Source organism: Acanthochromis polyacanthus, chromosome 18 (genome assembly GCF_021347895.1).
Source record: "Acanthochromis polyacanthus isolate Apoly-LR-REF ecotype Palm Island chromosome 18, KAUST_Apoly_ChrSc, whole genome shotgun sequence".
NCBI lineage: Eukaryota > Metazoa > Chordata > Actinopteri > Pomacentridae > Acanthochromis > Acanthochromis polyacanthus.
The window spans coordinates 23,953,817-23,979,127 of record NC_067130.1 but is presented as its reverse complement, the minus strand read 5'-3'; the positions used below and the strand labels follow the sequence as shown (position 1 = coordinate 23,979,127).

At 38.8% G+C, this 25,311-nt stretch overlaps 1 protein-coding gene across 3 annotated transcripts in view; it reads left to right on the top strand.

Annotated features, from left to right (window-relative positions):
• Positions 1 to 365: 365 nt before the first annotated feature.
• megf10 (multiple EGF-like-domains 10) overlaps positions 366 to 25,311 on the top strand; it is a 110,468-nt gene continuing 85,522 nt past the window's right edge. For all 3 annotated transcript variants that reach the window (XM_051938367.1, XM_051938365.1, XM_051938368.1), the window contains exons 1-5: positions 366 to 564; positions 13,977 to 14,106; positions 20,092 to 20,193; positions 20,936 to 21,036; positions 23,787 to 23,879. In XM_051938367.1, the coding sequence (XP_051794327.1) occupies positions 13,988 to 14,106; positions 20,092 to 20,193; positions 20,936 to 21,036; positions 23,787 to 23,879 (415 nt within the window). In that variant the 5' untranslated portion in view covers positions 366 to 564; positions 13,977 to 13,987. The remainder of the gene's footprint in view (positions 565 to 13,976; positions 14,107 to 20,091; positions 20,194 to 20,935; positions 21,037 to 23,786; positions 23,880 to 25,311) is intronic.

Here is a 25,311-nt window from a genome sequence, read left to right as displayed (position 1 = left end):
CCTGATCACCCAATTCATTGGCATAGTAAGTCAGCCAAAAACTAAATGATAAAATACATAACTAACATAAATAAGGCCAGTCCAATATAAAATGCATCTAAATTTAGCTCTGAAACCAAGACACTGCACTTAAGAAGACAGCAGTCAACATTGCATTTCTGTGGAAAAATCATTATAAGTTGCTTTGAATAGTTTATAGCTGACTGACGATGAATAAGAAATTCATAGTTTTTACCACTTTAAGGTAAGAATAGGATCAGATTCGATATTATTTTCACATCAATGAAACGTACAGAACGGTAGCAGCCCGTGATTGGTGGAGAGAGTAGTGACGACATGGGCTCAGTCATCCCATTGTTGTGACAACAGAAAACTTAGTGTGTTGATGAGAGCCGCTGGAGACTCATCAGCTGGACTCATCTGACTAAAAACGGCGGAAACAGCGCATAAATGTTTTATGGGCTTTCACGAGGACAGTGTTATTTAACAACTGGACATATCACCACTTGCAGCGAAAGACGAATCCATTAACGGAGAAACTATCGGTACCCGCCTATAGACGAGGTAGGCTAAACGTTCCTCCTTAAATGCTAACTCTTTTACCTGTATCATCTGATTGTAGACAGAATACCAAATACCAGATGTGTTCTACTTTGCTGAGTATATTTAACAAATTAACGCTTAGTGAATGCACATCCATCCATCATCCACCATTAAAGTCTTCTGCGAATTTTAGTAGATTGGCAGCAAAAGATCATTTAAATCGTGTACTTATTGTGAAACTGTGCAGCTTCTGTGAGCAGAGGAGGAGAAGATGCATTTAGCCTATTAAATTATAGAACTGCAAATGAGTAAACATGGCAGTCTTTTGATTTCAAGAGAATAATAAAGTAGCCTACAATTTACTGTTTTGTTTCACTTGGAAATGTATGTTTTTTTTGTTTTGTTTTCACATTGACAACATATGTCAAAATGTATGAACAATATACCTTGAATTTTCAAGTAATAGACATTTGAAATAGCATGAAAGTTTTCGAAAGGTATTGAATGTGTACATATATTTTAAAAATAATAGTGTGTGTGTGTGTGTGTGTGTGTGTGTGTGTGTGTGTGTGTGTGTGTGTATAATACTATATTATTATTATTATTATTACATTGTTATTAGGGACCGAGCCAGCGAAGCTGGCGAGTCCCTATTGTATTTGCTTCGTTTCTTATTAGGGACCGAGCCAGCGGAGCGGCCAGCAAAGCTGGCCAGCAAAGCTGGCGAATCCCTATTGTATTTGCTTCGTTTCTTCTTCTTATTATTATTATTCTACGCGTACCCCACGTTTCGCTTAATTTGACCCCCTAAACGTGCATAACTTTTTATGAAATTTGGCACGCACGTCGGGTCACGTGAAAAATTCGATATTCTGAAAAAAAATCTGCAAAAACTCTATCGCCACCGAGGGACACAACAAACGGCAACAAACCATAAGGCCAACACAAAAGGCCACAGCTCTTTGCACAGGAATGTCGTAGAGACATGCAACCACCACTCACGCGTTTGTCCGCTCGAGCTCTACGAAAGCCTGCTGACTGATTTGAGCTATTTTCAATCTAGGGGGCGCTATAACCCCAAATATGAAAACCCTTTAAACATTATCTCCTCTGAAACCGTACAATATTTCGGCTTCATATTTGCACAGATTATAGTGAATATCCATCCAAGCAAAAGTTATCAAAAGAAACACAGTAACTTGTCTAGTTTTTTTTAATAAGCTGTCAAAGTTTGTCTTCACCTGAAACCATGTTTCGCTTCAATTTCACCCCCTAAACGTGCATGTATTTTGCTGAAATTTGGGACGCAGGTCCGGTCTGCTGAAAATTTCAATATTCTGAAAACGAATTCTGGGAAAACTCTATGGCGCCACCTCGGGACACAAATACTGCAAAAATCACAAATGGCCTCAGCTCTTCGCACAGGAATATCGTAGAGACATGCAACCACCACTCTCACGTTTGTCTGCTCGAGCTCTACGGAAACCTGGCGACGGATTTGAGCTATCTTTAATCTAGGGGGCGCTATAACCTGAAATATGCAAAACCTTTAAACATTATCTCCTCCAAAACCGTACAATATTCAGGCAGAGGAACTCCTCTGGCTTTCATCTTCGGTCACGGACGGCACTTGCTTGCCGGCCGCGTGGGGGGGCGGGGCGAGGTCCCGTCCAATGCTGCTTGCAGCTTTAATTAATTATACATGTTATGTATATGCATACCTACAAAAGTGAGCCACAACATTGAAACCTCCTTCATAATTCCAGATGTCCAGATAATAAATAGTCTAGATCTTCCTCGTGCTGCCAAAAAAAACAAACAAAAAAAAACAAAACATGGCATGTTGGAGTATGGATGCCGATTTGTGGGGTTTTCCTGTGTTGTCTGGCATTGGACACTCCCAGCAAATCCTTTGGGTCTTGGGTCTCAGTAGTGAAGTGGAGATTCTGTGAACCAGACATTTTCTGATATGTCTTGTGAATGCTTAATCAAACTGAGATCTGTGGAGTTTAGAGACCATGTCAATGCCTCGGGCTGTTTATCATGTTCCTCATGCCGTTGCTGAGCAGTTTTTGCAGTGTGGCAAAGCACATTCACTTGCTGTTAGAGGTTGCTGCCTTCACAGTGCCTTTGCAACAGTGTTTAGGTGGTAAGTGTCTATGGTAGGGCCCAAAGATTCTCAGCAGAACAATCGTAACAAGATGATGAATGTTATTGTTTTATTGTTGTGACCAATGGTTGTATAAGCTTTTTGATCTACATGTGTGCTACTTTTCCTATCCACTGACATTTGAAAACCAAAGCTTCCAGAAATTCTTACTACAACACTACTGTATACAGAGGCCAGTTTGCTGTTTGCCACAAGACCTGAATTATTTTAGGAAAGACCGTTTTCTGGGAACAGAACGTGGTGTAACAGTCCATCTTTCACTTTGTAGCCATGCAACACAGTGACAGGATGGAAAAAATGCTGACTGTCTTCTGTCGTAGAGATCTTTTATTTGCTGAAAACATGATGCTATTTTTGGCATAAGAACAGCCAATGCATTGATTCAACAGTGGATCATGATGTAGCTTAACAAGGTCTGAACTAGCTTCAGCTGTTAGCATTTGGTGCACATTTCACATTAGTGACTGCACTTGGGAAAACAGAGTAATATCTGTGAGCACAAAGAGATGACAACAAATCTCTTCAGAATTTTTTTCAAATTTTTACATTTTAGAAATTACTTAATAGGTAGTTTATCAAATCTGAATTATATTGAAATACAACTCAAAACGTAATATCATGGAAAGAAAATCCATTTGGTAGTAGTTATGACTTTGTGGCCAGGAGCTAAGTTCCACTGGAAAAGGAAATCAGATTAACCCTAAAGCTTGTTTTGTGGACTTGATATGACTTTGGGCTTGATAAGACACAGTGGAGTTATGCAAGCAGATGAACTGGCACATCAAACCATCACCAAACTGTGGAAATTTCAAACTGGGTTTTAAACACTTTGGATCCCTTTACACTCTTTCTTCAGACTCTAGGACCTTGATTTACAAATAAAATACAAAGTTTAGTGTCATCTGAAAAGAGAACTTTGGACCACTGAGCGATGTTCCAGTTCTTTTTCTCCATAGCTTAGGTATGATGCTTGACTCTTTGGTTCAGGATTGGCTCGACATGGGGAATATGAAAGTGGTAGCTCCTTTCCTTAAGATGTTTGCGCTTGATGGCTCTTTGTGAGGACTTTCAACGGCTAAATGCATCCTCTAAACTTAATAACTCAAAATTTAACCTTAGCCCTAACACAAGTCTTAACCTTCAAATGACTCTTTAAATTGTGAAAAAATGAGGAGAGTCATAGAAAAGGCCTCCCTTTACCAAAATATCCTCAATAGGATGATCTAAAAGCCAAAGTGGTCCTTACAAAATAGCTGAACAAGTCCATGCATAGAGACACACACTTTTCCACCAAAAAGTTTAAGTGTTCTAAGACTGAAACTGAGAGAGTTCAGTGCATGTCTGTTGCAAACTTGTTCAGTCTTCTGTTCAGAACATACTGGTGCAGGTAGACCCCTGCACAATATCACTCAAATGTCAAATGATTCAAAATTGCATCACTTCCAAGTGAACAAGAAGATTATTTCCTCTTAAGAACAATACATAATAAGAACAATGAAAACTTTAGATAAGTTATACTGAACATACAAATCTCAAAGTAGAAACTCAGTGCAACAAACATGAAACTACCTCTGATCACTGATATACTAGTTAGAAAATCTGTGATTGCTGAAAAAAATTAGTTCATCTGTGATTTCTAGGTAGCCTAACTGCATGAACATAGCTTTAAAATAACACCAGAACTTTCTCAGTTTTGGAACTATAGGCTGTGCTACTTTGCATGTCTGCATTGTGTCTCCACTTAGTAAAGAATTTCCACAGGAAATGACAGATCTGATTGTGAGATTTCACAAACATGATTAGTAAAAAAAATAAAACAATCTGTGGCAACACAGTGGCTGCAGTAATCAGGAGGTGTGAAATTAGCCCCAGTACCACTAATCAGAGCCACAGTAGCATCGTCCAAAAATGGCTGCCCCTACAGTTCAACTGGTTGAGTGGGCGACCCATAAACAAGGGCTATAGTTTCCGACACAGCGGTCATTGGTTTGAGTCCGACCCATGACCATTTACTGCATGTCTTTCCCCCACTCTCTTATCCATGTTTCCTGTGTCTCTCTCTTTCTCCACTGTGCACTATAATAAAGGCAAAAAGACCATAAAAACTTTATTTAAAAAAAAAACAGGCAGAAAATACTGCTTCAGACTTTGTATTGTATATGGGTTATCAAAGGAAATCTAAATTTCTGTGACAACTCAGTAAGAGAAACATTGCCTCACATCAACCTCTATAGACAGTATCCAAATCACTTTTTTAAGAGAAAAGCAGAGGAACAAAACCCCTCCAGCAAAGACCAGGAAAAAAGAGTTTCTGAAGAATGCCAAAATATCCCCATGCTGAGGAGGATTGAATCTGTCTTCTACGATAAAGATGGACATGCAAAGTATTGAAAAAATAAAATATTTCAGTATGTATCATTTATTTCAGTAATGATTAGACTGACTTTTATTACATTGACTTCCTACTGTAGAGCATGATTTTTTTAAACATAATAAGTCTAAACTGTTAGTTTTTTTCAATTTACATGAGACCAAATGTCTTACTGTTCAAGAAAGAAGTCATGCAAATGAGAGGTGATAGAATTTTGAATTGTTTGACATTTCTGTGATATTGCAGAGATGTGTCTTTTCTGTCATATCCTGTACGTTTATTTCCTGGAGACTTACATTAATCATAATTATTTTTTCATTTGCTTAGCACTAAAGCTCATCTATACCTAACCTAATTCCAATCTTAAAACAATTCCTCATTCTAAGAATTACTGATTTACACTGAGACTTGCTTTTTGTCTCTAAAAATAGATGGATTCAAACAATGTGGCTGTGTAAATACTTTTCGTAATGGGAACTTTCAGGAGTAATAGAAACACAAACTCACAACTGCGCTTCTTGCAGTTTCAGTCATCCAAAAGGAGCTGCCTGCCGAGGTGGTTATTTTTGAGTTAACATTTCAAAAACATTAAATCATTCCCACTCTATCCACCAGTTGAGACTGTCATTACAGAATGTGTGCTCACTAAATATGTCTCTGTGGTGATGTTCTTGAGAGTCATCTGCAAAGCAGTTCTCTTCCAGCTAGGGAAATTGGTCAAATTCTTTACCTTCATTCTTCTGTTTCTTTTAAAATCATCTGTATGATAATCATTTTAGCACACTTACGCTAAGCTTCTCAGAATCAACACTATGTGTTTAGGGTTGCGTTCTATAATCAGTTTAAGCTGTATGGTTACAGATTTGTTTAGCGTCCATTTGAGTCAGCTGTGGGCATACTACATATGTTCAGCCGTTGTTTTGTCAGGCACAACCCATACTACTTGATGGGAAAGTACAAGTGCTTCTTGTGCCCACTTTTTTCTCAAAGAATCCCCCAAGTAAAAGACAAACAACAATTTATTGTCAGTAGTCTGTTTTCACAGTTTACGTATGTAAAATTGTTTTATAGTGGGGCATAGTCTTGTGGTCATCAAATAGCAACTTTTTATTTCCAATGATCTACTGTTTTATTTTTGTTGATGGATCTGTTGCTGATGCCATTCAGTCTACAAACGGCATAGTTTTTTCATTGGTTTTATTGGGGGACAAAAGTGTGTCCATCTTCCACCACACTTAGCTTTTATGTTCTTGACAATATTCCAGTGGCAGCACTGCGCAATTGGTTGATATTATGTAGTGATAGAGTGTCCTGTTGGTGAACACTGTCACAAAATGGAGCTAAGCCTTGAATGTCCTGAAATGATCATTATGTCATAATTACTGCAGAGATGTAAAATTCATTTTTTTTATCAGTTCTATATATCAGTCATTGTTGTTATCAACCTACATGAAGGCCACGAAGGTTTTAAAGTAATACTGATAATCCCCTACTGTTGTAGATATCTTCACAAGCTTTTCTTAATAATCAGGGAACAAAATTCAAAATTCATTTTCATCATTATATGTTCAAAACACAGAACACAAGTGAGCATATGCCCAGCTGCAGATATTGAAAATCTGTTCCATATGGGCATATTTTTAAAAAGCCACTTCATATTCAAGAGCCCTATGATGGGAAAAAAATCGCTCCGATTATATGGCAGCTTAAACAGAATTTCTTAACCAATACAAAAGCATTTGGTGACAGTAGATGACAATAACGATCAGAGAAATCCATCTATCTACTTCCTACACATTGATCTATCCTGTCAAACAAATCTGAAAATCTATTTTTTTAGCTACATTCATCTAAACTGACTCCGAATACATGTACATACAAACCAATATAAGTCTATAGCCTGAGTTCAGCTTTTATCTGGTCCTGGAGGGTCTTCAGACAGCAGGTCTGGTTCCTGGCAGTCCTTTCTAAATGGGCAAAGAGGCTTTATACTGTGCTGCCTGGGAGAGTGTATCAAAGTTGTGCAACCTTGCCTAATTCGCTTCATAGGGGTTGTGTCTGGAGTCCTTTCACACATACAGCACAACCCTTGTTTGTGCAGCAGTGCAGTTGTCTTGGGATGGGGAGGTTTCCGTGTTGGTGGGTGCAGCTGTGCCCTCTCTTAGTTCAGTGAAATCTGAGAGGACTAGCCCTGTTGGCTCATAAACTGCCTAAACAGACACACTGCCCTTGAAAACATCTTGCAGGGTTCCTCCATCAACCAGTGTTTTTAAAAGGAGGTTAGCCAGAAGATACAGGGCTAACATTGCTGGCCTCAAGAGATTTAGCTCACTCAGAATCACTAACAGATTTATGTAGCAGCTGGAGTAATAAAGTAGTCTTATCAGGCTGTAATCACAAGCTGTTTCGGTACCGTTTACAATGAAGACCAGACAAACATTCTGTGGACTCACTAAGAAATCCCAATGAACTCTCAGGAGATTTCAGTGATACCTTTATAGCTGATATTTTGGGTTAGCGTTTTACCTTTTTTGTTCACAGTTCTTTCTAACATGTTTCTGCAGTGGTCATTGAGTTTGGATTTTTAAAAATCGGTTAACACTGAAAAAACATGGCAACTTTATGTGTTCTAAATGAAAAATTGGTTTTAGATTAAAAAAAAACATTTTATTGTGCCTTTTGGACTGGTATCAGCAGTCGTAAAGTCCTTGATGTGTCAAAAAAAGCCTTCTAAATGCATTCTTTAATTGAAGCTATTGTTAGTTCATGAGTAGGCATTGCACAGATAACTGGCCAGGTTGTGAGTCACAGGTAGCGTTTTTACAAATTACAAATCCTTATTCTACATGAAATGTCACAGAATTTAATGGTGAACTAGGGATCAAGTATTGTTTCAATTACTGCTCAACTTGGACCTGGATCCTTTGTGGTGCATTTAAGTGACTATATAATTTATAAAAGTTAAGGCAGGAACCATGAAGTCAGTGAAATGACTAGTAATATTCATTATACTTCAATATCTAACAAATTATTGAACACAATTATTGAACTTGTTAAGACTGATATGTGTGAGGGACAACAGATGCCATACTTCTCCCACTGGACCAAAGCACATCCTTCTTATCTGTTACCTGCCAATACTCTGTTCACTCTTTTGCTGCCAGACTGCTTTCCCAAAAGCTGTGCTGTCACCACTGTCCATCTGTATTATCTGAGTTAAGGTGTAGGTGTCACTTCACACTTTAATGGTGAGCTCTGTGTTTTGTTTTTTTTTTGCTTTTTTGTTTTTGTTTCATTTATTAGTTTTTGTGAGAACTGATGCCAATGATGCCAAATATCAAGACAACACACATAAGAATGTAGCTACATAAGGATAATTTCCATGTGACCTATGTGACTAAAATATTATATTGTTATAGCTACATAGCATTGAGAATCTTGGGTGTGCCATGGCTGTTCTGGCTACAGCCCTGGTAGAAAACAAACGCATGGCTGAAAAAGTGCTCCAGCACTCCACAACTGTTTGTTGTAATATGTTAGAGGGATGCCACAGCCCTGCTAACTTGGTAAAAATTAGATATATCTAGTTAGTGAAACCCACAGAGAAAGCAGCACATGTTCTTACAACCACTAAGCTTATAATAGCAGCTCTTGAATGTTTAATTCCATCATCTCTACAAGCAGATGATGTACAATAAAACATTGTTTGAGCCTTATTAGAAATGGAGCATATATCCATTCAGTGAAAGTGTGTAGTTATAACAACACCAATTTTTAGTTTTATATTGTTTAGTAATTTCTATCAATTTCAGTGTTTGTCATGATTATTCTTTTAGATTTTTATGTACATTTGTATGTATACCTCATTTTTTTTATATTATATTCTGTGTGTAAATTTTCCCCAAAATCGTAGTATCATATAATGTGGCATGTTGTGTAATATTATCTTTCTGTCACTTTCGGAAAATGGCATGGACTTAAGCAAGCAGAGGACAATGAAAGTGCTTGTGGAGCTGGGAAGATTGTACTGAATATGTTTGTGTAACTTGGACAACAATGCAAAGGAAAGGAGAAATTTTATTTCTTTTATTCAGAAAAACAGTTTCTCAACAGTTTTTGGTTTCAAATGATTTACTTTTTTGACACACACACACACACACACACACACACACACACACACACACACACACACACACACACACACACACACACACACACACACACACACTGTGTTTTCCTGTCCTCGTGGGGATCTACCATTGACTCCCATTCATATCTAACCCCTAACCCTTACCCTAATCCTAACCTTAATGCAGACCAAAACAATGCCTAACCCTAAAGAAACGTTTTTGCATTTTTACTTTTTTCAGTAACAACAACATGGCCAAGAAAACATTGTTTCCCCTCATGGGGATCCAAATGAGGTCCCCCACAAATGACATTTCTTTTGGTTTTCCTATGGTTGTGGGGACATTAGGTCCCCACAACAATAACCACCACCTGATCACACACACACACGCACGCACGCACGCACACACACACCTCACCTTTGAATAAAATGAGAAACAGCGAAAAATATAGTTCTTGATAAGCAAAGCTAATGCGACTGTAATAATGTTAGATTTAGCTTAAACCAATCCAATCCAACTTTATTTCTAAAGCACTTTAAAACAACACTGTCGACCAAAGTGCTGTACACATTACCGTATTAGGAGTTATCAAATCAAAATGTTTCCACACAGGGGAAATCCTCCTCTTCCTAGCTGGCTCCATCCTATCTCCTATCCTTCTTTCCTCACGCTCCTAAATCTCCACACTATTTCTCTCTCTATAAACTCTCCAAACTATATCCAATCTATATAAAAGCTATCTAAACTCTAGTGTTCAAACTATCAAAACTCTATCCAAATTATCCAAACTCTCAACTGACCGCAATTCTCTATCAAAATCCCACATATTGACATGAGGTTAATATTGCTGTCAAACCTCGCTGCAAAATCTAAACCATGAAGCAGTCACGTGGTTCAGCCAGGCAGCAAGGCTTCGGACTCATCATTTTTGGCTCCTCCCCTAAATGAAGCAAGCCTTGATACGCGCTTTGTGGAAACGCCCCCTCCATTACTCGACACGCTTCGAAGCCTCGTCACATCTCGTAACATCACTAGTTATGACTAACTACAACTCCTGACTTCTCGAGTCAGTTTCATTAGGGCTCATTTGATAAGTCATTAGCACCAACACTACAATTGGCTTATTCCATCCCAAAACACCAAATATTTAGGAAGGTGGTTGCAGCACCATCTTCAATTTTACTGTGGGTGCTGGTGGTGGAAGATCATGATAAAAAAAAGCTTTGTGTGCAAAATTACAGGCTTATACTCCCAATAATTTTTGAGTTATGGCATTTTCAAATTTTAATAATTTAGGCCAAAATGTCCTCCCCCCAATCCTCGCCTGGAATTCTTAGGTTTTAAAATGCTTATTTCTCTGCTTCTGGGTATCACAGAGACTTGAATTTTTTTCTCCAAGCTCTCTACATGTTGGTGATGTCCTAGAAACAACACACACACTCAGGAGAAGTCTCTACAGAGCAGAGGGGCTTGCCCAAAATGTATAAATTATTTGTAAAAACCACTCGTGAGTAGGGTTAAGGGTGTTAAAAATACTAGAAATCTTACAGATAAATGTCTTAGCACCATTTAGTATTGCCATAAACCAGACTGGCTTGTAACTTATACAGGAGGAGCTCTCTAAGCACATTGTTTAGAGAGATATGGACTGCTGAACATTGCCCCCCATGAAAAGTGCCTAATTTTCAAGGACCCTGAAGTCAATGTAGCACAGGTGGTAGAGATCCGCAAATTTGCACAGAAACTCATCTATCCTCTTACTATAGCCATGCAAAGTCCCAACTTCTAGCCTGTAACTTTGCAAATAAAGGTTTTTTTTTTTTTTATCATGATCTCCCACCACTATCTTCCAAAGTCAAATTGAAAATGGTGCTGCAACCCCCATCTGTGAATTCAGACGGAACTGGTCAATTGGAAAGTTTGAGGAGTTCAGTTTTTGTATTCACTTGCATTCACAGCATTGTTTGTTTTTTGTTCTTGTTTGTCTTAACCTGTGTTAACAGTGTGTCGTACTTCGTAGCTGTCATTGTGCTGTTAGGTTTATAGATGTTGTTAATTTAATACATATACAAGGTGTCCCAAAAAATGTATACACACTTTAAATAATTGTAAACTAGGTGTTTATTATAATTCGTTTAATTTTCAACATGTAAAAGAATTTACAAACATCATTCTATTGTTTTGCCACCACCTGTTCTCAAACTGATGTCCGTTCTGGTCCAGACACTACCGACAACACGAAGCGATGGAATAGCACACATCATGAAACAATTCCCTTGGTATGTGCATGCATTCACGTTCAATGGTTGCTCTCAATTCAGTGACTGTTGAAGGTCTCGTTGCATAGACTTTGTCTTTTAGGTAACCCCATAAAAAGAAGTCTAGTGGTGTGAGGTTAGTTTTTTATCAGCTGCTAAAAGGTGTATTCATTTTTTGGGACACCCTATGTATTAAGATAAGGTCAGTGCCTCCACTGTTTTGTTTTGTCTCTAGCTTGTGTAGATCTACTTTGCTTTTATAAATAAGTTTCAGCGTAGATAATTTTCCTTGTTCATCCCTGAAGTTCTTCTTGACTGGACAGCAAGAGGTGTGCCATATGCTCCACTATTAAAGTAATCAGATTTGAATATTTTGCTGGTAGAATGTCAGTTAGATTCCATAGAAAATTTGCATAAGCATTCAAACTCCAAGCATATATTTTCCTGACACCAAACTTTGACTCAGCCACTCCAAAACCGCAATTTGTTCTTCTTGAGCCACTTAGAGGTGGACTTGCTTGTGTGCTTTGGGTCATTGACATACTGTATAGCCCATTTGTGCTTGAGCTTTAGGATATAGGAGGATTTTGTGTTAGAGAGCAGAATTCATGTCTCCATCAGTTTTGACAAGTTGTCCAGGTTCAGTGGAAAAGTTCAAACTCATCAGTCCACAAGATGGTATCCCTATACTGTTGGGTGTCATCTAGGTATTTTTTCTTTTTTGCAAATACCAGATAAGCCTTTATGTTCTTTTTGGTCAGTAGTGGTTTGTGACTTGCAGCTCTCCCATGGATGCCATTTTTGCCCAGTGTCTTCCCTTTTGTGGAATCATGTAGATGGACCTGAACTGAGGCAAGTGAGGTCTGCAGTTCTTGTAATGTTTATCTGGGTTCTTCTAGATGTTGGCTGACTCTTGGAGAAATGTTGGTGGACCAGTCACTCCTGGAAAGGTTCATCACTGTTCCATGTTTTCTCCATTTGTGGATAATGTCTATCATTGTGATTCTCTGGAGCCTTAGCATTGGCTTTGTAACCCTTTCCAGACTGATAAATGTCAGTGACTTTGTTTTGTGTCTGTTCTTGAATCTCTTTGGAATGTGGCATCATCTGCTGCTTGCCAGACAGGTACTTTTTAGTGATGTATAGATTCAGCAAGCCTGCAGTAATTATATGTGAGTGTGGCTGATGAAACTGAACCCAATTTCCAAATAAATTTGGTCATTTGGTGGAGGTAAAGGGTCCAATTACTTTTTCACATAGGGTAATGTGGACTGGACAGTATTTTTCCTTCAATAAATGAAATCATCATCTAAAAATTGCATTTTGTGTTTTATTGGGTTATTTGTGTCTTATACTAAAATTAGGTTCATGATCTTACAGATTTATTGTGGAAAAATATGCAAAAATAGAATATATCTTGAGGGGGCAAATATTTTTAACAACACTGCATTTTGTGGTGAAAGAATGCTGGATATTAAAAGGGATTTCTAGAATCTCCTGACTGAGTTTTGCAAACAAATGAATAACAAGCAAAGAAAAAAATAAATTTATAAATGAAGAGATGTAAAAAAAAACTAACAAAAAATATGTATGTATGTGTGTAGGTAAGAAACAAAATATAACTGGATTTTAACCTTTGGTCTGTATGTCAAAATCAAACACCAAATAAGCTAAATTGACTTTCACGGTAACAGTCTCATAAGCACAGAAGTCAAGAGGTGGACTCGGGTCACATGACTGCTGGCCTCACCTGGACTATGTATGACTTGGAATGACCCGATAGCCTCTCCAAGCCATAGTTTAGAAAATATATTAAAAACAACTGTTCTTACAGCTCTTGCTGCTATTATTACACTCTAACATGTTCACAATGAAAATCTGATGTCTATCAGGAATAATATTCACCTTGATCACCATCATACTATAGTGTCTTAGCATGCTAACCATTGCTATTTAGCACTAAAGCCTAATGTTACTTTTTTCAAAAGTAGAAATTTTAACCTGATAATGACAAAAATAAGAAGTCCTCCTCCACTCAGAAATGTGTCCTCTTGGATGTTTGAGCTTCACTGTACAGAATAATATGCGTTTTGAATTTGGCATTAGAAGACTGTTCTTCTACTTAAAGCAAGCTTTCTTTGTTCCTGTAAGTTTACACTTCAACTGTGTTTAGAATTTAAATTTAAATTTATATTAATTTTGTTGCAGAGTATAGAATGACTTGCTAGAACTTGGTCTTGACTTAGAATTTGTTCTAGACAAAGGACTTAGGAGCCAAGACTTTAGACTTTTGACATTTGTGTCTTGCAAAACATGAACTTTCTACCACCTCTGCACACAAACAAACATAATTTAATTTATGTTATTCGTTATTGTATAACCATTGTATCTTCCTTATTTATATTTCCTTTTTTGCAATTTTTCATTATTTAGTGAAATTGAAATCTTTGAAGTTGACAGTTAACTGGTGTTTTGTCCTCATGCTACCCTGTTTGACGGTGCAGGTTTGACTGAGATGGCTGTATCACTGTCCTGCCACAGGACAGTCCTATTGGCTGTGGCGTTCTGTTATCTGCCTTGCATCGCTTCCTCTCTCAACCTGGAGGATCCCAATGTTTGCAGCCACTGGGAGAGGTCAGTCACAATGCTTCAATCATTTCTTCAAAGGCCTTTGTATTCCCATGTTTCCACTAATTCCACTAATTTTACAAACCTGCAAAAAGACAATGAAATTATATGACAGAACTGTATAGGATTAAAGTCTCATAAAAGATGCTGAGCGATTTGTCTCTTGTAAATCTGTATTTGTAACTCATAACATCATTTGTAATGCATCAGTTCTACGTGTTCTATGATAATTGCATGGTCTCTGATTAAATAAATCAATAAATGAAACAAAATGAAACTTAGCTTTTTCACTGAAAATGCATTTGTGAATCTCTACTTATTTGTATAGAGCACATGACTCATACAACGTCACAGTATTCATGTCTAAATGCTTAGTGTTTTGTATCTGTAAATCTGTATTTGTATTTGAATCTGTTTTTTTGTTTGTTTGTTTGTTTTTTGATAACCTTCCAACAAATCTACCAGCTAAGCAACTCAACCAGCTTGTCAAATTTACTTTGTAGCAGACCAGCACAGAGACTGTAATACCATAAGCCACAAAAATTGGTAGGAAATCATAAATATACACTATGGTTCAAAAGTTTGGGGTCACCCAGGCAATTTCATGTTTTCCATGAAAACTTACACTTCCATTCATGTGCTAACATAACTGCACAAGGGTTTTCTAGTCGTCAGTTAGTCTTTCAACACCATTGGCTAGCATAATGTAGCATTAGAACACAGGAGTGATAGTTGCTGGAAATGGGCCTTTGTACCCCAATGTAGATATTCCATTAAAAATCAAACGTTTCTGTTACGGATTTAGGTTTGAACCCGAGCAGAGAGCACACAGCGAGACAGGCTGAACGAAAACAGGCTTTTAATGGAGGAGGGTTGAGGGGGAGACGTGAGGGGAGACAAGGGAGGGTCGGGGAGGAAACCAAGGAGGGGAGTGAAGTGGAGCGGTGGAGCTGGGGATCAGCAATGGGTGGCCGCCCAGGAGGTCCGGAGCGTGGCACCGGCGAGCTGGTGGACGGTGAGGCGGGGGAGTACGGACTGGTGGTCTGGAGCTCCGGGACAGGTGGCGGCCAGCACGCGTCGGAGCCGGGGTGTGTGGTGGCGGATCCGGTGGAGTCTTCAGGAGTAGAGGGAGCCAGGCGAGGGGGGAATCCGGGAAGGGGAGGTCGAGATCCGAGCGAAGGCTGCAGTCAGTCCGGGAAAGGGAGATCCGGAGGGGAAGACCAGAGTCCGGGGAAGGCGGCAGGTTATCCCGGTGCTGGAATCCGAGAAGGGAGGCGTGGGGAACCAGGAGGAGCGGCGGGCGGCCCAAGCAGCTGGACCGGGGTGTCTGGAAGCACAAGAAACGTTAGGCTATGAACAAACAGAAGCATGAAGCATTTACACAGAGGCGAGAATGAAACTAACTGCGACGGCAGAGTTTACTATCTGGCAGGGTGTGGAGGGTTTGACCGGTTCTTATGGCAGAGGAGGTAATCAGCAGGATGGTGTTCAGCTGCCCAGGCACTGGAGAGGATTGCTGATTGCCAAGTGGAGGCAGCCGTGAAGCTGCACTCCACTTGGCAGCAGCAGGGGAGAGCGAGAGGGGAAGAGAGAGAGGGAAAAGGGAGATGGATGTTATGATGGGGCAGAGGATGTGGAGGGAGAGGCCCTGACAGTTTCCAGCTAGAATAGTCATTTACCACATTAGCAATGTCTAGACTGTATTTCTGATTCACTTAATGCTATTTTCATTGAAAAAAAAGCTTTTCTTTAAAAAATAAGGACATTTCTAAGTGACCCATATTTTGAATGGTAGTGTTCATTCAACGAAAAATGTGACATTAAGGTACAAATTTTAATATTTGTATTTCAAATGACATTTACAGATAGAAATACAAATTTACAGATTTGAAGCACTCATTAAATCATTCTCAAAAAATGTGCACAAATTATGTGGACATTCACAAATATATCTCAGTTGAAATACTGTAAGTTGATGTACACATGACAAGATGTATGTTTAAAATTAGACCCAAAGAAACAAATCACTGAACTTTTTTGTGGATTATAGTTCATAGGGAAAAATTAAAGGCACAAATACAAATACAGACTTGTAGATAAAAAAAATCATTCAGTATTTATTTGTAGATTGTTGCTCAAGAGCCATGAATGATTATGAGATTGTTTGTATCTCATAAAATTACCTCCTTACCAAGCTAAAGACTGAAGTTAAGTATCCATCTAATACCTGGGGTTATGGTACGTAACCAACGTTGCCTTGATTTCATTGTGCCAGCTAAACAATTAGAGCAATCCAGGGGGCAATAAGAGACAGGAGCTGAAACTGTAACGGTGAAATGAAGCTATTTATTTCTGGTTTAAAAGGGGCCAGGGGCCAGTCTATCACTGGAAAGACAGAATACAAAAGGTGGATGTAGATTTCCCAGCTATATTACTTTCACTGGCTAACCTGAGGTAGCAGATGCATATGCTCAGTTTCTTTCTGTATTGTTTTTGTATTAAAGACTGACAACAGCAAAATATTCAAGGAGCGCAAGAAAGTAGAGATTTTAAAAGGAATGCCAACTTGACCAGTGTCACTACTTGGAGTGATTTGGACAACGAAATCAAGTATATATGTATGTATATATGTATATATATATATATATATATATATATATATATATATATATATATATATATATATATATATATACCGGGCTTTGCAAAAGTTCTGTTACACGGTTTCATGATCTTTAGAGACGTTTACATGTCGGAGTGAAAAATTCCATTAAATAAACTGAAAGTTCTACCTTATAGGCAGGTGTCCTTAATACAAGTTTTTTCTCTGGTGAAGTTGTATCAAGATGGAAGTCAAAAGAGTTGAGATATCTGCTCTCCTTCATGCTGGCCACAACAAGTCTGACAGAGCCAAGCAGCTGAACATCAGCCGGATGACCGTCCACAGAGTCGCGGAGAGGCTCAAGAATGGTGAAGATCTTTCAGTGATCTTTCAAGAATGGTGAAGACCTGAAAGATCTTCACCATTCTTTAGCCTCTCCGCGACTCTGTGGACGGTCATCCGGCTGATGTTCAGCACAAAGGAGAGCAGATATCTCAACTCTTTTGACTTCCATCTTGATACAACTTCACCAGAGAAATAACTTGTATTAAGGACAACTGCCTATAAGGTAGAACTTTCAGTTTATTTAATGGAATTTTTCACTCCGACATGTAAACGTCTCTAAAGATCATGAAACCGAGTGTAACAGAACTTTTGCAAAGCCCGGTATATATATATATATATATATATATATATACACACAGACTATATTGCCAAAAGTATTCGCTCACCTGCCTTGACTCGCATATGAACGTACAGTCACCTCCAAAAGTATTGGAACAGCAAGTTCAATTCCTTTGTTTTTGTTGTATACTGAAGACATTTGAGTTTCAGATAAAAAGATGAATATGACACAAAAGTTCAGAATTCCAGCTTTTATTTCGTGGTTTTTACATGAAGATGTGTTAAACAACCCAGGAAAGATTACCTTTTTTTTTAACCCACCCATTTTTCAAGTGAGCAAAAGTATTGGAACAGACATTATTAAATTAACTTAAAGTGAATAACATTTAATATTTGGTGGCATAACCCTTACTTGCAATAACTGCATTGAGCCTGCGACCCATTGACTTCACCAGGCTGTTGCATTCTTCATTAGAAATGCTGTTCCAGGCCTTTACTATAGCATTTTTCAGTTCTTGTTTGTTTCTGGGGGTTTCTCCCTTCAGTCTCCTCTTCAGGAGGTAAAATGCATGTTCTATTGGGTTAAGGTCCGGTGATTGACTTGGCCAGTCCAAGACCTTCCACTTTTTGCCCCTGATGAAGTCTTTGTTGTGTTGGCAGTGTGTTTTGGGTCATTGTCTTGTTGCATGATTAAGCTTCTCCCGATTAGTTTGGATGCATTTTTCTGTAAATTGCCAGACAAAATGGTTTTGTAGACATCAGAATTCATTCTGCTGCTACCATCATGAGTTACATCATCAGTAAAGATTAGTGAGCCCTTTCCAGAAGCAGCCATGCAAGCCCAAGCCATGACACTACCTCCACCATGTTTCACAGATGAGCTTGTATGTTTTGGATCATAAGCAGATCCTTTCTTTCTCCATACTTTGACCTTTCCATCACTTGGATAGAGGTTAATCTTGGTCTCATCAGTCCATAAAACTTTGTTCCAAAACTTTTGTGGCTGATCTCTGTACTTCTTTGCAAAATCCGATCTGGCCTTCTGATTATTTTTGCTGATGAGTGGTTTGCATCTTGTGGTATGGCCTCTGTATTCCTTCTCTCGAAGTCTTCTTCGAACAGTGGATTGTGACACTTTCACCCCTGCCCTGTGGAGGTTGGCAGTGATGTCAGTGACTGTTGTTTTTCGTTTTTTTCTTCACAGCTCTCACAATGTTTCCGTCATCAACTGCTGTTGTTACCCTGGGCCGACCTGTTCGATGTTTGTTGCTCAGTACACCAGTAGTTTCTTTCTTTTTCAGAACATTCCAAATTGTTGTAGTGGCTATGCCCAATGTTTGTGCAATAGCTCTGATCGATTTTCCCTCTTCTCTCAGCTTCAAAATGGTTTGCTTTTCTCCCATAGACAGCTCTCTGGTCTTCATGTTTGCTTAACAAAAAAGACAGTTTTCACAGGTGAAATCCAAAGCCAAAAACAAGAACTATTTAATGTCTCTGCAATCGATCTAAAAGGAAACACCTGGGCAACTAGAAACACCTTGCTTTGTGCACTGGTGCACTGTCATGTTGAAAGAGGAAGGGGCCAGCTCCAAACTGTTCCCACAAAGTTGGGAGCATGGAGTTGTCCAAAATGTCTTGGTATGCTGAAGCATTCAGAGTTACTTTCACTGGAACTAAGGGGCCAAGCCTAGCTCCTGAAAAACAACCCCACGCTATAATCCCCCCTCCACTGTACTTTACACTTGGCACAATGCAGTCTGACAAGTATGGTTCTCCTGGCAACCGCCAAACCCAGACTCGTCCATCAGATTGCCAGATGGAGAAGCGCGATTGGTCACTCCAGAGAACACGTCTCCACTGCTCTAGAGTCCAGTGGAGGCGTGCTTTACACCACTGCATCTGACGCTTTGCATTGCACTTGGTGATGTATGGCTTGGATGCAGCTGCTCAGCCATCGAAACCCAATCCATGAAGCTCTCTGTGCACTTTTCTTGAGCTAATCTGAAGTCCACATGAAGTTTGAAGTTCTGTAGCGATTGACTCTGCAGAAAGTTGGCAACCTCTTCCTCAGTTTACGTGGGGTGAAAGAGAAAGCAAGAGAGACAGAAAAACAAACCTTAAAAGGGGAGAAGTAATGACTTGAGAGAAGGAGGACAATAAAGAAATGAATGTGAGGGAGAAAGATGACCATCAAACAAAATCAGAAAGAACAGGAAGTGATTAAGTAACTGATGAAGACAGTGAGACAGATGATCCTGCTGGAGGACCTGATGGTATGTTTTTATTCGCTGTTTTTATTGTCTGATTCACCAAATGTAGATTGTGAGCCTGCCATTAGCCAGACCTATCACAACGACTCACTGCCATGTATAGAAAACACTTGATTTCAGTTGTTGCTGCTGAGGGTGGCCTAACCAGTTACAGGGTTTAGGGGCAATTACTTTTTCACAGAGGCCCAGGTAGCGTTGAATAGTTTTTTCCTTAATAAATAAAATCATAATTTAAAAACTGCATGTTGTGTTTACTTGAGTTGTCTTTGTCTGATATTTACATTTATTTGATGATCTGAAACATTAAAATGGGGAAGATATGCAAAAAAATGAGTATTTGAATTTGGGCAAATACTTTTTCACAGCACTGTATCTACTACCAGTTACTCAGGAGAATCCTGGTGGATAAATATGTATGGTAGTATGTCATGAAACAGATGCACACACAAATCCCTCCATGTCTGATGTCTCTTTTTCTTCTTTCTGTGGTTTCAGTTACTCAGTGACAGTGCAGGAGTCGTACGCCCATCCTTTTGATCAGATTTATTACACCAGCTGCACTGACATCCTCAACTGGTTCAAGTGCACCAGACACAGGTGAGGATCACACCACTGAGGCCTCATACAGACAAAACTGTGTGGAGTTCGTGGTGGTTTACTGTTTTAATAAATGCTGTACTAGTAGGAGTGGTAATACCAGCCATGTTCCAAACCATACAACACTGTTTTCACCACTTCCCACACTTGAAATAAGCTGAAGTCCATTAAGCTATCACACTGAAGATCTTGTATGACTGTTGTAAAGTTCAGTTATTGTGACGTGCTACTGCTGTATAGACAGATCACACTCTCCAAGCAACTACATGACAAAAATAAAAGCAAACATTTTTTTCAACTTCAACTTTCAACCTAAAATAGCAATTGCACAAAAACATCTTTTATATGGTCAACTTTCTGTAGTTTTCAAGCCACAAACTGAATACAGTAGTGTATAATTTAGCAATGACAAACTCTTGCAGCTGAGAATAACAATTCAGGTTTGTTGCCAAATGACACAAAGTGAGATATTCATCCATGTTTTTCTATGAATTCAAATACAGCGAAATTAGAAAGAAGAAGTCTTTATACCAAAACAGTTGGCAATAGTACAGTTATTCTGTAAACCATAAACTAATGCTTATTACCACACTTCTACCTGCCATCTTCAGTTAAACCAATGACAGATTATAAGACAATATGCCGTTGGGCACAAACATGACGTAACCCCCATCCTTCATACATGCCTACAGAATATGACACAAGATTAGATTCTGAACGTTTACTTGCTGTCTGAATGCAGGGTGAGTTATCGGACAGCATATCGTAGAGGAGAAAAGACCATGTACCGCAGAAAGACCCAGTGTTGTCCAGGCTTTGACGAGAATGGAGAGATCTGTGCTCGTAAGTATGTTCACACAGATACAGAGACACAAAGATACACTCAGAAGCATATATGCAAACTGTTATGTCTCCAACAAAAAAAATATTGCATTGACAAATTATTCTCTTTAAGTCTAACCTTAGTCTAACGTTAAGGCAGACAGGTAGACATCAAATGAAAGCTTCATTTGTCTCTTTTAACTTACAGTCAAATACACCAATCTAACTGTAGGTAAACACCATACTCAAACAGGGTTCACTTCAAAAGTAAAAACAAAGATGTAATTAAAATTTTTGCTTTATACATACCAAAAGTCTGGTTGCATGTAAAGCAGAGCGAAAGGAAAAAAAATACACAATATAGATGACTAATAGGTTTAATGACTATGAAAATTACAGGAATCCTATGCTCGTCATGGAGCTCACTGGTTAGCACTGTCGCCTCACAGCTAGAAACCTGGGACCTTTTTATATTGAGCTTGCATGTTCCCCCTGTGCACGGGTGGGTTTCATTGGGTTCCCGACTTCCTCCCACAGTCCAAAAGGAGCTGAACTGGTGATTCTAAATTGTCCCTAAGTGTGAATGTCAGTGTGTTTGTTTGTCTCAAACAAAGTCTCATAGACTGGTGACCTGTCCAGGTTGTCCCCTACCTATGGCTCGAGACCACCCCCCCACAAACTGAATAATTGTTACTCGTTGAAAAACAGAATTGTGTCATCTACTGATGTCATCAATACAATGACTGGTCTCACTTTCCAGCTAGCTGCTGGTCCCCGACATCTCTCTCTGTCAGTAGCCAACAGGCAGTAACAGGTGTGGAGCCACAGTGCCCACTGGCAAAAACAACAACTGTTGGTCAGCAGAGACAGTAAAGCATTATGTTAACACAGCCTGCTGTTAATGGTGGAAGTAGCTGGTGATAAAGAAGGCACAATATCTGTATGCTTTGGTTAACACGGAGACCACAGTCAATGTGCCCGAGGAGTTCGGAGGGGAATTTGTTGTGATGAGAAAAAGCTCTGCTGTATAAGCAAACATCACATGCTGCTCTGAATCACTGAGCAGCTAGACAGTACACTGCAGGAAGCGGGATTTGCCAAACACCGCAGGCAACATGGCCTTTCAAGACAGTAGTCAGATAGGAAAGGAAATCAAATTGATTAAGGTTAAATTTAGTTCTTATTTGTGTGGATTCAACTCACTGCTACTAATGTGTGGCGGTGAAAAAGGGAGCAACTTCTTCTTCCTTGCCAGTATATTATTGTCACTCCTTGTTAGTGTTAGTGGAAAAAAACAGTAATAGTTAAAGCTGAACAAAGAACATTTGTGTAATAATGTGGAAGGCTCAGGGGTATCATGGATACCATAAGCAGAATAAGGTATCTGTGTCAGTTTTTGACCCGTTTTCTCCCTACGTTGACACCCATCTGTCCAAACCATCTGCACTGTCTGACTGACAAAAAGGATGTTGATCTGCTAGATGACTTTTGGGAAACTTTTAAGAATTTACAAGTTGCAACATTTTATACTGGTTTAGCAAATGGTGAAAGTGGAATTATGTTTGATGATAGTATATTTTAGTCACTGTGGATGTGTACACTCCAGACCCAATTTAACTTCTGGTGGTAGTGGAAATAAATGGTGGCTTTGATTGATTGGAGACTCACGATGGCCTCAGTTGTTTCTTTGTTGCTAGAATCATATATTGCAAGTACAGCTGATTATTAGTTTTAAGGTCTGTTTAACACTTTTGTTTAGGTGCTTAAATATTACTGAACCAGTTGTTGTTGGACAAATCAAACTTCTTAAGTCTGCAGCCATGCGGCCTCAGAAGCAACAAGCTGCGATGCTCTGTGTGTTCTGACACCTATCACCTCTGGCATTAAGGATTGCAACTATTTGTGCTACAGTAGCTCTTCTGTGAGATCAAATCCACAATAGCTCCCCCTGTCCCTGGTTTATCAGTTTCGCGGTTGTCCTTCCTTGAACCGCTTTTGGTAGGTCCTGACCACTACATACCAGCAACCTGCAGCACCCTACAAAACCTGCCATTTATTTCTGATTTAACCCAGTCATCACTATTTGATCCTTGTCAAAATCAGAATTGAGCTGCCAACCTTGCAAATAGTGGACAACCTGCTCTACCACCTGGGCCACAATGTAAAGTAGGCACTCACTGCATTATTCTGATCTTTTTTTTAGCTTCCATACATACTTCATTTTAAATAATTCATTTTGACATCTTGCAGTAAAAACATTTGTATATGGAAGAACAAAAAGGCTAAAAATCTGCTCAACAATTTGCTTTTTTGGAAACAATGTAGGGTTGTTGTTTTTTTTAAAAATGTGTTTGGATCAGAAAACAGTGATTATTTATGACTTCTACATTTAACCTTTATTTTACAAGACAAAATATTGAGAACAACTTCTTACTGTGCATGACACGAAAATAAAGAAATCAATCAATCAATCAATCAAATCTTATTTACAATGACAGCCTTGCAAGTTCCAGAAGATACTTGAAGAGGAAAAGGACAACGAAACTTGAGCAAAAATATTTTTAAGTCTAATCTTATTATGGGCTTAATTAACTAACAACAGTCGAAATAGAGCGGCAAGTCCTAATTTTCATGTCAGAGATCAGATTCATGTTTTGTTATTTCTAAAGCTCTGTTAAAAAGAGAAATTAACTTGTATTTATTTAGCCCTGCATGACTAAGTGTAATGTAGATATGTTGTTTTATGGTCTTCCTTTCTCCTTCATATCCAGCTCATTGTGAAGAGAGCTGTATTCATGGCCGTTGTGTGGCACCCAACACCTGCCAGTGTGAGCCGGGCTGGGGAGGTTCCAACTGCTCCAGTGGTAAGTCTTCCAGCTGCTGCTGTCTGTACACAAACCATGTCTTTGTGTGTGTGGCAGGTTTTCTGTGAAAGCACTCAGAACTCACAAGAGAAAAAAAAAAACAGACTGGTATCATCTTACTGACTGCTACACTGCACCACACCAGACTCAGTCACATACACCACAAAAGTAAAACATGCCGGCTGTTGCGATTTCTCAGAGGCTCAGGAGCAGGAAAGGAAAGGAGACGAGCAGATGCAGAAACAATAGTTTACAGAAAAGATTACTTACAGAATTACAATAAAAAAATAAATAACATGGGAAGTGCAAACCTGGAAGTAGAATCAGAAGCCAGTGGTAACACAGGACACTCTACAGGAGCGGTTCTCAAATGGGGTACTTGAAGGTATGCCGGGGGTACGTGAGATTTTTTAAAAAAAAGAAATAAAGAAAAAAAATTAAAAACTAGCAACGATTCAAAAATTCTTTATAAAATTTATTCAATAATACCTCAACAAAATATGAATGAAAGTTCATAAACTGAATTTCATATCAAGTAGGCCATTCCATTTTATTACCATAAACCCAGTTTATGGAAGAGTTTAGACGGAAGAGTTTATTTTTTTAAAATAATTCTGTTGAACCACAGTTCAAAGGCAATGTCTGATTTTCACTGGTTAATTTTCATAGAATTTTTTTTTTTTTTAACTTTTGTCAGACTCAAATTATTTGTGACCATTGTGGGTTTTTCTTTCATTGACCAAGGGGTACCAACAATTTTGTCCATGTGTGTAAGAGGACACTTTACCTTGATGATTATTTCTGTGTAGAAATCTTTACTTACTGTTGAATCAATTATTTATTTTTCAACAAGTTACTAGTTATTTTTCTCCAAATAGTTCGAGACAGACCACCACAAATTAGCATTTTTTTTGCATTGTTATAAAATTTAATATATCAGAAACTGATGACGTAGTGCTGTATTTTACATCTTTGCCTCTTTTTGTCAGCCAAAAATGCTTTGCCTTGGTTGAGGGGTACTTGAATAAAAAAAAATACACAGGGAGTACATCACTGAATAAAGGTTGAGAATCACTGCTCTACAGTGCCTCTAGCAACTGGCAGACTAAACAAAGTAACTACAAAAATGATAGAACCAACCCATGGCAGGTATAACCTGGGCAGGGAAGCGGGACGAAGATTCAAAAGGTTTCTATAAAAGCTACTATAAGGTGAAACAGGTATACTATATCTGAAATACAAAACTGCAAAAGGTGGAATAACGACTACACTCACAAGGCTATTCAGATAATCAAGGCTGAAAAAAACATTAGATTTAACAGGAAATTGGCAAACCAGACGAAAACTATAGATAACCACCCTCTGGTGGACTCCGAACAATACAAACCTTCAGAAAGCTATTAAACTAATCCTAATCTGACCTTGCACGGAC